The 14,567-nt window shown below is 41.9% G+C and overlaps 1 protein-coding gene across 2 annotated transcripts in view; it reads left to right on the top strand.

Moving 5' to 3' along the window:
• The window catches only part of fam184ab (family with sequence similarity 184 member Ab), a 129,586-nt gene that overhangs the window by 91,630 nt on the left and 23,389 nt on the right, over window positions 1–14,567 (top strand). For both annotated transcript variants that reach the window (XM_079572015.1, XM_079572016.1), the window contains exons 14-16: window positions 101–313; window positions 8,247–8,400; window positions 9,416–9,543. In XM_079572015.1, coding sequence (XP_079428141.1) covers window positions 101–313; window positions 8,247–8,400; window positions 9,416–9,543 — 495 coding nt within the window. The remainder of the gene's footprint in view (window positions 1–100; window positions 314–8,246; window positions 8,401–9,415; window positions 9,544–14,567) is intronic.

Below are 14,567 nucleotides of genomic sequence, written 5' to 3'. Positions count from 1 at the left end.
ATTCAAGGCTATCAAAGATGAACCTTTCTAACTTTGTACTTTTGTTCTAACTTCTGAGTGACTTGTGATCACATGTGTCCTGTGCCTGTTGTTTGTGCAGATCTCGCTGTTGAAGCAGAGTCTGGAGATGCAGCTGTCCCAGTCTCAGTCGTCTCTGCAGCAGCTGCAGGCTCAGTTCAGTCAGGAGAGGGAGCACCTGCGCCTGCAGCTGGACGAACTACAGACCGAACACCAGCGCAGGCAGCACCGAATCCAGGAGAACCACTGCTGTACCCTACAGGAGCTGGAGCACTCCCGCCAAAGGGACCTCAAGGTATGCCCGAGAAGCGCACCCATCATCAACAATCACTGACTCTGAGATTAAAGGAGTTATACGGAGTTTAAAAATGCTAAAATTAAGTATTTTCCTCCCCCCTACATGTTCTAACAATGTCCTATTGTGTAGAATGAGCTCAGACCTGTTCACCACAACTGCCTCTAAAATCCTGCACTATCACTAAAAACGGTGTTACTTCGGGTCCGAATTGCCGTCATGCACGAGCTTAATATAGAAGGTGCAGCTACACATATGACCTGAGGTGGCAGTAGTGAGTATAAAATGGCTAACTTGCGTCTAGTCCAGGGGTGGCCAACCAGTCGGAGACCAAGAGCCGAAATTTTCAACCTTGATCCTGTGAAGAGCCACAAAGGCACCGACCATTAGCGAGATCCCGGGGCGGTACTTTATTGTGATTAAATAGAATGTGACCGTTTTATTTAATCACAATAAACTATAACTTTATGCCTTTTTCTTTTTTTTTTTTATAATTGTGTTAGATTGAATGGTTTTACTCCTCAACAAGATTGAAATACATGTATATTAAATGACATTTTGTGTTTCCTGTTCTGACTGAGACATAATTAAATTATTATTATTATTTTTATTTTTTTTAATGCTGGGGTGTGTTTGTATGTGGGGCCTTGCCCACTGAGCACCCTTCTCTGATTCGCCCCTGGCCTGTGCGCTCAGTGCCTGCAGCTTTGTCCTGACTGGACTGTGCAAAGAACGCACTCTAGGCTACACAAAGTTCATGAACTTTAACCAGGAGCCTCTGGAGGATCTGAGAGTCTGTTTTAAGTTGCATCTGTTAGTTATAGCACGTGTGAAAGAAAAGTCATGACTTTGCGTATTTCCGCGTTACGATGTCGCGCTTCGCATCATACGCTTAATAAGAGCTCCGCTTTTTTCCATTTCCTAATTTTGATCTTTTTCTGTGAATATGTGGCCAAATTACATCAAATAAAGAGTAGGCTGATCAGAAATCTGAAAAGCACAGAAGCTAATCCTAGTGCCACGATCTGCCTGCCTGTTGTTCAACCTACATCCCGCTGTGAGTGAGGCTGCACGGGCACCTTTTACACGCTGCCTCGAAAAGGAGGGAGATACAGACTCTCATTCATGTAGAGATGGAAACATGGTCTGCAGGACGATGGTTGGATTTTTGGTCAAAGACTGTTACAGTTTATGGGATATATTTACCAATTATTTTGCAAAGAGCCGCATTGTATTAAACATCTCCAATCATGCAAAGAGCCGCACTCTGATTGGCCAAGAGCCGCATGCGGCTCGAGAGCCGCGGGTTGGCCACCCCTGGTCTAGCCCCTTTAATAATCGTGTTGTTATGATGATTTGTGCTTTAAAAACATCCTCAAGCTACTGTTTTGCTTCAAGCGTAACAGCCATTTATGAAGTCATGCGAGTCAAAAGTCATTCCACTTTAAAATAACTAAATCCTAATGCAGCAAAACTGCTTTCTCTTGTGTTGACTTGATGCTCGTCCTGTGAAACCATGGACGACATAGTATCAGTCTGATTTTAGCTTTATGGAGTCAGGGTTGGAGTGACACAAACCCAGCATTACTCACCGACGTCAAGCCTTGTCTTCCCTTTTTACACAGTCAAAATATGCACCACGCACACGCCCCGCTGTGCCAAGAAAATGTTCTTCAATTATAATCCCCCCCATTTTACAGTCAAGGTCGATTTGGATCCGCCATACATCGTAAAAACCAAATCCTCCTCTTGGTCCGGGACTCTAATTGTATTAATGCTTCGAGGTGCCTCAGAATAGAAAAGCTGGGGGTGACTTCTTCAATGGGATTTGTCATACAAGAATCACAATTTTTTATTTTTTTTAAAAGCAGTCGTCTATTGCTACTGTCTTTTAAATTTGAGCGTTTGCCCAAGAGTAGACGTCGACGCTCATTGTTAAAGTCTGAATATAGAACATTTGGGTAGAAACGCTCCCATTTGTTGCTATTTAAGTCGTGCCATCTCCCACATATTGCTAAGTAACAGCACCTGGATATACGACTAAACTCAGAACTTGTTTGACAACTCCACAACCGAGACTCCAGAAGTCCCCATTAATTATTCAGCATGTAGATGCTAATTAGCAGCTGTAGCTACCACAGCGCCTAATTAAAGAGATAGCTATGGCGAATGTTATTTCCCAACTTTGTCAAAGACCATTTTAAGCCCGTGCAGCCGATAAAGAATGCAACAATATCCTTCTCCTCTGCTATCGGCTTAATTGTACTGCCAAGTTGGTACGATTAAATTTGTGTTCTGAATTCTGCTTGAATGCCAGGAGTAGTAGGAGTAAGAGCTACAACAACAGCCTATTTATTTTTTGTTGATTCACTTGTAGTAATGGCAGGAGAAGATGCAGTAGTACAGTATGTGTCGGTGTAATGTCTAACATCGAAAACTTCAGGTGACCGGATACTTCCTCTACAGCATCTCGGTGGCTTTTTATGGCGTGTTTATATTTCTGTCAGTGGCTCACAAAGAGAAAACTCAATTATGTGGAGTGCCGGCATCAGAGCGATGACTGGCGCTCACGCGAGATGGCAGCCACATTCAGATGGTGCCGGCGTTATCTCTTTCACAGCTCACAGACCGTTGTATCCGCGGAGTAATAAAGTCGCTGCAAATCCCCCCCGCGCTCTACAAATTTAGACGCACACGTTTGCTAAATTTAGAGATGTATTTTGGGACATAAGAGAAGCTACAGCTACAGGAAAGCGTGCTTCAGACAAGAAATGACAGCTGATATGTCTACTATCATGTCTTTAGTTGTACATTTACAACAGCCTGACAATCAAAATGGCTACCTCAATCAAAATGTTTGACTCTGGTCTACTTGCCTACTTGTAGTCACACTTTCCGGGTCATAAAATAAAAGAACACATTATGCATTGGTTAAAAGCAACAAAAAGTCTGTTGAGTTGAACATCAGTACGTGCGAGAATATTGGGCTTTTGTATGCTAATCTGAAATCTTTATCTTAAATGAAAAGATGGCCCAGCATTGTACGGACTATAACTCGCACTTGTTTTCATAGTTTGGCTCGGGGTGTGATTTATACTCAGGTGTGACTTATATATCAAAATATATCATTTCTCATGTTTGTTATTTTCACACTGAGAGCCGCTAGAGGGCGCTCTAGGCTTGTGTACCAGTATCTGCTACACCTGCACCACTGGAGATTTAAAGAAACGGTTATCGAGCAGCAAAAAGAAAGTTTGGAGTGAGCAAGAAACTTGTGAGGGACTGATGAAAAGTGGAGGTTACTCTTACCAAAAAAAGCTAATTGTGGGATAAATGTTTGATGGCGAGAGGAACGAGATCGCAAACAACGTGATGCCGGGAGAGGCTGGTGAAGCTTATACTCCAGAGTGACTTATAGTATATGTTTTTTTTTTCTTCTTCATTTTGCATTTTTGGCTGGTGCGACTTATAGTTACTAGTCTTGCAAATGTCAGAAAACCAGGTTCCCACCAGGTTCCGTTAAATGGTTGAGTTGCCGAGAACGCTTCCTACAAAACTCGAATATTTATTTCTCAAGTAATAGTTTTCCTTAGCCAGCAGTAATCAGCTAAATGTATGCACAACTTCTGCATTTTTATTGCAGCCTCCAAAAGGTCACGAGCCCAATTTATTATTATCATTCTGCAGATGTATATTATTGCCGTTTTTGGCCAAGTTTACTTTACAATGCGCACCTGCCTATATCTCCTTAGAGCTAACACTAAAATGGCTTTTTTAATGTTATCTCCCCAGAGAGTAGCCATATCTCACGGAATAGTTCTAAACTCCTTTATCTGTAATGGGCTCAGCTGGGCTCGCGCTGCTTTCTGCTTTGGGCTGAAGGAGCTTTGAGTAAAGTGGAGATCATCATAATTCAGTGCTGACTCAGACCCAGGAACAAGGCTTTTTTTTTTTTACAACTGTTTTAAAGTGTTCGTTTGGGATTCGCTGCACGGGTTTTCTCCAACAATCCCAGCAATTTACGCTCCTTAAACCACATCCTCTCCACTTCCAGCTCCACTTTAAGTTGTCCTTGGCTCCTGATAAATACTTTCTGTATACTGTCTGGATCCATTCTGGACCACTTTGTTATTGTTGGTGATTCTACTATTCTACTCTACGCCAAGAAACAGATCTCCAATGCGCCCCAGATGGAGAGAGACACGCTGGACTCAAGAGACAGCAGACACTGAAGTCGATTTGTAGATATAAGATCTCTGCGATAAGTGCAAATTAAATCAGCCTATGTGGTTTGGGGTTTGGTGGGGGTTTTTTTTGCATTGAAAGTGAAAACTTCATTTACTAAGGTGTGTTGTGGCTATGTTGGACGCACTTTACAGCACTGTAGTAACATTGTAATATGAGGGAAATTGCATGACAACAAGTGATGACAGGGAATATGTACAGTGCCTCTCGAAAGTATTCATACACCTTGAACTTTTAATAAAATCTTTATGTTTAGGATTGTAAACATGACAAAATGTGCAAATGTTCAAGGTGTATGCACTGTAAATGGCATCTCCTTCCATAGAAAGTAGTAAAACCCGGCCTTTTCTCCTTTCTGGTTGGAAAAAAAAAATCAAGAGTGCCTGCTAACTTGTAAGCCAAGGTAAGACTCGTTTATCATCCATCTTGTTGTTTGTCAAGAGTTTCATGAGCTGTCGTTGCTGGACATCGTTACCAAAAGGTTTTTAGTGCTGCAGGACGTGTTTAGTTGCTGATGGCAGGGGCTTGATGTTTCAGCATTGGCAGGTTTTGTTTTGCCTCTGCACTGACAACACACAGGACATCGCGCCTGGAGAATCATCAGTAATATGTTACCTTGCTGAATAAGACGCGGGGGAGACAAAGCCACTGCAGTCAGTAGCAGCATACCTGAACAATAACGCTCATATTTTTTCAATATTAGATTAACATAAGAAGAGAACTTACCTGGTAGTGCAAGAGCATGATGAGTCCAGTAGACTGTGCTGGTGCTTGAGGTTTTTTCCCCCCGATTTCACGAGAGACTGGCGCTTTAGCCTCAATAGTTGTCGTCACTATCACGCACTTCTCATCCGACATGTGTTAACCTCTTAACCCCATTTTCTCCAATTTGGCTTTACCCAAATCTGAAAGTTTCTATAGGCCACTGTAACGCCTCATTTGAAAGCTGCAACAAACTAATTGTAACTTTTTAACTGTAACTTTTTGTCATCAGTTTTGAATCACACTTAGTCGCTATTTTGTGGCTTTTATGCTGCTTTTTCATCACTCTTTAGGCGTACTTTTTCCCACTTTTTTTATTGTTGTATGTTTATGTTGCTCTTTTGCCACTTTTGTTGCATTTTCATCCGTGTTTTTGTCACCATTTTGTTGCTTTTTTTTCAAGCAGCTTTTAGATTTGAATAAACTGGAGAAAACTTCACTTCTTATTGTATTTTCTGAAAAGTCAAGTGACAGTCTTTGGTTTTGGTTTGGATTGGTCATATTACCATGAAAATAAATGACACTTTTAGGCACCATGTTGTTTAGAGTTTGACAGACTTTATTGATCTACTGGCATATAATGTGAATTTGTTTAGAAAAAACTGTTCAACATCAACAGAACACCAAAAAAACCTTTGCTCTTCAGATCGTCTGTCGATTGATTTAAACATATTGCTTAACTCACGGTGTCTTTCAGCCAACATCTGGATTGTCCCGCACCGAGGTGATGCAACTCTTTTGGGCTTTGGACGCTGCATGACTGCGATGTTTAATACTGTCACTTTGGGAGGCCAGCAGTGCCCCATAGACACAGCTCCAGTGACTTGTCAAATGTCTCCACAGTGTTCTGAATATTCATTTTGGGCTCATTTGCATATCGGTAAATGCCACAGCTGCTCCACTGTTGATGTGCTTTTAATTAATAATATCCAAAATGTCATACTAATATTTTACCTGCAAATCATCAGCGTGAACTTTTAGACTCGTGACACAACAAAGATCTGTAACAACACGAATGATTTAAATATGTTGGTCAAAATATTGTCGCTTTATCATTTGATGTTTTATTCATTTACTTGAATATGAATTTGAGCTTAGGTATGTGAAGCTTGTTCCCCCCGGTATCGACACATCCTCAGACTTTCCGCTGGTTTCCGTGATTGAAAGCTCGTCCTCGCACACCCCCACACTGTTGACCCAAAGCCCGTCGTCTTGCCATTGTACTCTCTCCTCATTTCTTAAACTTGTATTGTGTTTGGTTGACAGCAGGGAGAGAAATGGAGTAGTGCTGCTGATCACATGTAATTGTTCTGGCGTCAGGGCTGTCAGAGCTTTTGAGAGCTGTCTTTTCCACCGTGATGGTTTAATGCACAGATAGAGGGGGCTGCAGAGGCACTGATCAAAGCCGCAGCTGCCATGTCAGTGAGTGATCGAAGTACAAAGGATTTATATGTGTTTAGATTTCATACAGTATGTAACTATAGTCTGCTTAACACTTGCTGACAATGGTTGCACATTAAAGTTTTGTTGGTGCATATTATTACTGAACACACAGTAATGAAGGACAAGTATGTGTGACATTGTGGTGTCATTAGTGGTGGTTTGGCGAGGGATCATTTCTCTCTGTCATTTTGACGGACAGGGTCGTCAAAACTCATGAGCTTTTTTCATCCGTCATTGATTAATCTCTCATTATATGCTTTTTCTTTTAGGTGTTTAATGACATATGCCTGTTATTTATCTTAGGAAAATATTGCAGGATAAATGGAGCTAATCGGGGAAAATGAATTTTGCAGCAAAGCGTGTTTAAACTTGTGGGTAAAAGTCTCAAAGGAGGACGACTTCTTCAGAGCATCATCTGCTCGTCAATATGAAGGCTCATATTCACTGTTAGAAATGCAAATTGGAGCTTATTATTTGCATTTGCTCACTTTTAACTTAATGTTTAAGAAACACAGTAAACAAACAGGGCGATATTCAGCAGTTCGTGCATTGTGTGTCTTTGTAGTCTGCACTACAGGACACGCCCGGTCTGTGTCCTCTGACCTTTGTGCATCACACCACCTCCTCTCTCTCCTCTCTCTGTCCTTTGTGTCTTTATCTCCGTCAAAGCGCTCTCAGCTCCGATGTGAGCGTACACAGCAGTAAAAGGCTGTTTAGTTGCTGTGCCAAATGCAAACTGAAACCACTTAAATGACCGTTTGATTTTTGATCCATCAAAATGACGGACGGCCTTCAGCATTTCTCTGTCAACGCTGTAGCATATTCTGTAAATGGTAAATGGTCTCAACATAGAGAGCGCTTTTACCCAAAAGCGCTTTACATCAAGGACCCACTCACCCATTCACTCTCTCCTTCACACACCAATGTACACAGACACTGGGAGCAAGGAGGGTGAAGTGTCTTGCCCAAGGACACAACGGCACTGTGCACCTTCAGGAGCTGAGGTTCGAACCCCTGACCTTCCGATCATGAGGCGATCCGCTCTCAGTAAATGACGCAGAATCTTCGGTTAATGAACCTCCGGTCATTACAGAATAGTTCAAACATTTGCCTCAACATTTCACTGAACACATTATTCACTGCTCCACATCACTTTCGGACTCTTTCTCAGACTAACTCACACAGCTCTCCCACAGTCACATGCACTTTCTGTGAATTCACAGCGCATCAGCCGGGATCATACGAGACCTGTTCACACATGGCCAACATTTCTCGCTCTTTTTCTCACTTTTTTTTTTTTTTTTTTCACCTTTTTTTCCTGCTGCACAGGGGAGTGAAGCATGTAAAAGAAGTCGGAAACGAGACATTCTCAGCAAGAAATGTTTTCTGTGCTGAAATGATCAAAACGCAGCGGTTTGCCTGGACACAATTCATTAACCGTCAGCAAGGTTGTAAGCCTTTGTCGTTCCTCTTGTTTGTGCAGGACCTGGAGGAGCGTCTTCGCCATCACCACCACGGCGAGCTCCAGTCTCTCCGAGAGGCCCACCGCCACAGCATCGAGACGCTCAAACAGCAGTCCGAGCAGGAGCTACAGACCCTGAGATTTGAACTGGAGGACGAAGGAAAAGCCATGCTCGGTATTTTTTACACACTGCTATAGTCACCTGGTTTACAGCCGGGGTCATTACAGCTGTCAGTGGGGCATAAAACACGAGCAGCAGAGGTTGTGAAGTTTGAATGTACAAACTACCTGTGGGTTTTTATGGACTGAAGAGACAGGTTTTGGTTTGACTTTGAACTTCACTTCCAACGTTTTCAAAGTAAACTGAAAAAAAAAATATCTATTCAAAGTGCCTGGTTGATACAAAATCTGTATTTGTGGGAGTTTGGGTTTTGGGTTTGACCTGGCGTTACCTGATTTAGTTTCACTCATAAAATAAACATCACAGGGTCCTTGCGGTGTTCACAGATAGCAGTGCGCATTGTTTGAACTTCTCTGTTTTAAGAGTGTGAGTGAAAAGAGTGCATTAGCAGCAGAGTGTGTGCGCAGGTGAAAAGCAGAGCGCCGACCCCCGGATTCTCAGCGCCCGGCCCGGGTTTCACACACTCACACACACCTACACACACACGCACACCTCTGCACCTCTTTGATAAATGCACTTCCATTAACCTTCATGTCACGCCGCTGACACCGGAGAGCCGCTCCATCCGTCTCGCACTTCCCACATCCTGACACGCGCTTATTACCTCCTCCGCGGCCATCCCATCTCTGCCTTTAGCGCCACTTTATCTGCCCCCGGTGGGTAATTATACACTGGCCATCGCCGTCCGGCCAATTCAGCGCCCGGGGTTCATTATTTCGCCACATATAGCCGACGCTTTTCTTCAATTTCACATAAGTCTCACTTTGAAGGTTATACCGGTATGCGCTGCCTCTTTATGCTTCTCCCAATGAAAGCGGTTTATTGCTGTCGGCATTAGGGGCCGCTTGGGTGACGGCTGTTGCTCTTATGTTTATGCGAAAAGACAAACATGCCTTATTTATTAGCACATTAAAAAAAAAGGGACTTTTGTGTCAACAGAATAAAAAGCCGTTTTCACAGGAGAATTTGTTCCGCCTCTCAACTTTCCCCTTTTGTGGTTTCCCCTCAGCCTCGTTGCGGTCGGAGTTGAACCACACCCACGCGTCGGCCATCGAGCACATGAGGCAAACCCACCAGCAGGAGTCGTCTGCGGTCAAGGTGGAGCTGGAGAAGGTGCTGGAGAACAACAGGATACAGGTCTGTGTCTGTAAAGACTCAAGAACAATACAAAGGACATGCTTCACTGCAGATGTAGAGAACAGAAGGGATTTTCCTTTATTATAGGGGAGTTTGTGTTCATTCTGATCAGTTGGCTACGGCCGTGTTCGGAGGTGTTTTCAGAGATAATGCGCTTAAACAGATTTGCTGAGATGCAGCAAAAAGTCGAGGGAGCAGTTGGAACTAAAAACGAGAAATGTTAACAGCTGGCTATGAAAGGAGCGCCGTAGACCAACGGATTAATACACAAACAAATATAATGTATATATTTGTATGTTTGTAAAACCAGAATCAGCAATAGTAAGATGTTACCAGCCAATACGTTTGTTACAAATCTAATCTAATCTACTCTCGGGTCCAAACATCGTTCCATTGATAAACACTGTGAAAAACACATCTTCATCCTAATCTCCTGCTGAAACAACAACAGATAAAAACCCAAAACTATTTAACATCTAATTAGAATAATACAGTTCATCTTTTCTCCAGGCATTTAAAATTAGCTTTCATTGTGCATGGAAAATAAATCAATTGATTATTAGTGCCAGTGCCAGAAAAGCATCACTGAAGAAAATCCAGAGTAAATGTAATATTTCTTTGCAATCAGATGTTTAAAAAGAGCTTTGTAGTTGGCTCTACAGCAGGTTAAAATCAGTTGAATCATTTTATAGTAGTAACAAACGTATTATGTGACAGCTGATTCTCCAATACATTGCTATGGCGATTGGGGTGTATGCAGAGGCGTAAACACGTAGCGCGAGCTCTTATTTTGGTGAAAAACCAACACACCGTCACCCATTTTGAACCAGCTCCGATGCAGACCAGAACCAGCGCCTTGGTGGAAAAAGGGTAATAGTGATGTAACTATTCAGACTCTAGACCACTATACAGGAAGTACACATGAATGTCAACAAAACAACACAGGAGCAAATTGATTTTGAGGAAATGTTGAGCAGTCTCATTTGTTGTGAGTCTATTTAGGTCCAGTCTAACGAACTGGTGCCACTTTTCAGATCACACAAAGAGGATGCTTTAAAGCAGTGGTTCTCAACTGGTGGGCTGGGACAAAAGTTTGTTGTGAGCCTTTCCCAGAAAACAGTTCTTTTAATATTTATGTCCAGAAAAGGTCTGTTGGAACATTCCAGGTTCTACACCATGCTATGTTGGGTTATCGAAGTAGTTTTATCACTATAAACCCCTATGATGAAATGAATCCTGTAATATTATTCTATTTATTGGGTGAAATGCAGAGCACTTAGTTTCTGGCAGTGCATTTCTTCGATAATTAGTTTGAGCGTGGTTACTTGTGATTTAATTATTTTTTCTGCAATGGACCTTACGCACTCAGCTTGGCTCGGCTCATTAGTGTTGTCTCTAAATACCGGTTTGGGATTATTTTGTGGAATGTTTTGCTTCTACTTTGAAATGATATCAAACCCAAAACTGGCTACTTTTCATTATGAAGTATAATTTTGCAGCTGCAGAAGGGCATTGTGTTGATTGTAATCGCCACAACATCACCATTAGGGAGAGGACTCATCAACGAAACACAAAGATGCCCAGAGGATTTTCCCCATATAACAATATACTGTACATTGCTTGTCTTCATGAACATTAAATTAAACGTTATTCTTCCAAACTCAATTAACAACTTCAGAGTATTTAAACAGCTGCAGCTCTTTTAGAGTATTTCCATTAAGCAGAGCTGAGTATCTCGTCGTAAAAGTGATTTTCTAATGTGAAGTAAGGCGACAGGTGATGCATGAGCGGAGTGAACGCTGGTGTGAGTCAGTAACAAATGAGCTGCTGCCACTTTGCTGAAGAAGTTAATGAAGTATTTTGCCACAAAACACCGTGCATCACCCGCTTATCGATTTGGAGCTTTGATTAATTTTAGACCCAAACACAACAGGAGGTGTTCTCTTGTATCCAGGTTTGCTTCATTACTGCTTTGTTTGTACGTAAGGAACAATGGGACTGTTGTTTACATAAACTCGATGCAAATTTCACAAGTCAAAGAAAGTACAATTATTTGTGTGCATTTCAGAGCTGCAGTACAGAGCTATGGCTCACAATGCTAAGGCTTCAAAGACCTGACTGACTTGCATTGTGCATGAACCTACATTTCAAGTCAAATAACATTAAAATGAACCAAAGGATGTCCCGCTGCTCACAATCAGCACCACAAGCAGCTTCCAGCGGTCTGTGTGAACAAGGCCAGTGATTACACTGGACCAATGTGCCTGTGAAATTGGCCTGAAATGATTGGTTTCAAAAAGAAAGTTTTGAAGCCTGTATGCTACCCATTTTTCATTTGCATTAACTAGGCGACTTACTGTATGCCCTGAGGCTGAAAGGAAGCATGATTGAGTGTAATATCTTTCAGCCATTCTGACCGTAAGTCACTGTTGGGTCACAGAAACTACTGCCCGTTTACTTTTCAAAGGGGAGATTTTGAGCAGATGTCAGATATTTAAAGGTGCATTATGCAACTTTTTATGTGGAAAATAGAGTTGATATTGCGTGTTTTACCTTGTATTGACCCAGAGACTGTTTGAGTGGTCTTGAGCGCTTTCCATCACAGTGGTCTCGACAACGCTCCAGGATCAATTGTTTTGTATGTTTTCTGGTGAGAGGCTCCATCAGCAGCGAAAACCTTGTAAACAATTGATCCTGGAGCGTTGTCGAGACCACCGTGATGGAAAGTAAAGGTGCCATGCTGAAAGCTTAAACAGCTGCTGGGTCACTACAAATCAAATACGCAAAAAAAATTTCACATAAAAAGTTGCATAATGCACCTTTAAGTAGTTCTTGTTTGAAGGCTTCAGTTGCTAAACTTCAAGCACGTCAAAGTCAAGTCAAAAACAGTTAAAATTGTGATTCATTTTAAAACTGAGGCCAAGGTTTGCTGTGGTTTTGTTGTTGCTGATAGAAGATTTGATTAAGATGCTTTTATGGCACAAGTTAATGGTAAAAAGCCATGTTTCCACTAAAAATACAGGTCTGAGTGCAGATGATGTGCAGTCATGGAGCCGGTGTGAATTGGACAACGCCTGCTGCGCGCCTCTCGCTGAGCTGCTCCTGTCTCCTGGAAGTCGCACTAATTACAGAACCACATCCCTGTTCCTCCACCGCTGTGCCATGCACATGTTCACACCGGCACCACGCTCGCCAGTTGCCATGATACACCAGTACAAAGGGTGCGGACGATTATCCGTTTTACTTCTAGACGCTCAAATAAAACTAAAGGTTCTAGCAATACCAATCCTCAAATGCAGTTAAGGAGCAGCCTCACACATGGGTAAGGACTGCACACATCGCTGCAGTCAGTAAGGGCGGAGGACTGCAGCCTGTGGAGCGCCTGTCAGTCAGAGCTCAGGCCTAAATGCATCAGAAATGAGTTTCCCCCCAGTTTCTCAGCACCAATGAATTTGTGATGACTGTTGAAGCCCATTAGGTTCAATGCAAAGATCTGGTGCCACTTTTATAGGTGCTAGATGATAGAAAGATACAGTATTGTTTGTAGTTTGTGATTTTTCATAGCATATTACTGGTTTGTGACTTTTGTTGCCTTTAAACTCATCCGACCTTGAAGACCAAGAAAAAACACGACAGACTGGAGACAAAACACCTATTGATTAAAAAGCTTGAAAACATGTCAATATAGAGACAGATTGTTGAAAGCATGAACGATAAACAGATGTCGATCCCCAGCGTCCAGTCTCCAGTACTTTTTTTTGTACTGGCAACATCTAATTAGTTTATGACAGATGGGCAATAATGTTTAGAGTCATTGTAGTGGATTTCTTTATGGAGAAAATTAATGTACCAATTTATGTCTTTCAACTAGAGCCTGTTATTATAAAATTAATAGAAGCTGTGAACGCGCTGTTCTGCGCTGTTGAATGAAACAGTCAAGCCAATTACAACATTTTTTAACAATCTGTGTGAATTGGATTCATGGTTTTCCAATTGAAAGTTTATGATTTACTCGAAATTTCCCACTAATAAAACATGCTGCTAATGTCAGTCTAGTTTGCAGAAACTTTATCATTCCTGAAACAGAAATCGTCTTCCATTTCAGCTTAGGAATCTGAAGTAAACAACTCAACAGGCTCACAGTACTAGACAATGTGTTTAAGGAAAATGCACTCAGCTTTACCCATCTTTGTATTTGCCTGCTTTTATGTCAATCTCATCTCCACTTTGTTTATGCAAATCACTCGTTACGCTGCCAAAAATAGCTGCACTTCTCCGCTGAGGTGTTGAGCAGCGACGTCATCCAGACGGATGTGTTTACATGGATGGGTTGTTTACTACAGTGAGCTTTAATGGCACATAAAGTCAGACTTCCTCAGCTCAGTCTTTGAGGAGGAAGCACTCCCCTTTCCACAATTTTAACACTGAGTTATTTCATGTTTTATGTCTGCAATTACTCTCCACGCTGCGAGAAGAGCGGGTTGTCAGTCACGGACCTCCCTGGAGACGCGTCAAATGTTACCGTCTGTTCCTCTTCCTTTGATGGATGCAACATTTACGATTGTGTTGTGAAATGACAAGGTATTTCAGTCAGCAATTTAGATTACTTTCAAAAGACAAATGATTGGCTTGCATTCTCAGTCAGTCTGTTATGTAACTTTAGTTCCTCATCAGTTTTGGTGAATTTTACAATGGCTTTCTTTTCGATGTTCAATTTACCCCATTTTAAATCAGGGGATGTCTTGGGTCTTATAGTAAACACATTAAAAGTATGTACTCAATTTTAGCTTCGTAATTAGAAATAGTTATGTCCCAACTCGTGCTGCTCTTAAAACTTTTTGTGGTTGACATCTGGCCGACACTGTTTATTCATGCTTTGTTTTGTTCTTGACCTATTCCAAGTCTGGATAACAACACGCTATAAATAAAATATGGAGTTTATCTAATGGCTTTGTGACAGATTGAAGTGTTGGTGTCGGAGAGGCTTCTGCTCATTGGTTCACACGCTCCATTTGACTAACAAG

The sequence above is a fragment of the Gobius niger genome (genome assembly GCF_951799975.1).
Source record: "Gobius niger genome assembly, chromosome: 15".
NCBI classification, from domain to species: Eukaryota; Metazoa; Chordata; class Actinopteri; order Gobiiformes; family Gobiidae; genus Gobius; species Gobius niger.
The sequence above is the reverse complement of the archived record's forward strand: the minus strand, read 5'-3'. Positions and strand labels throughout refer to the sequence as shown.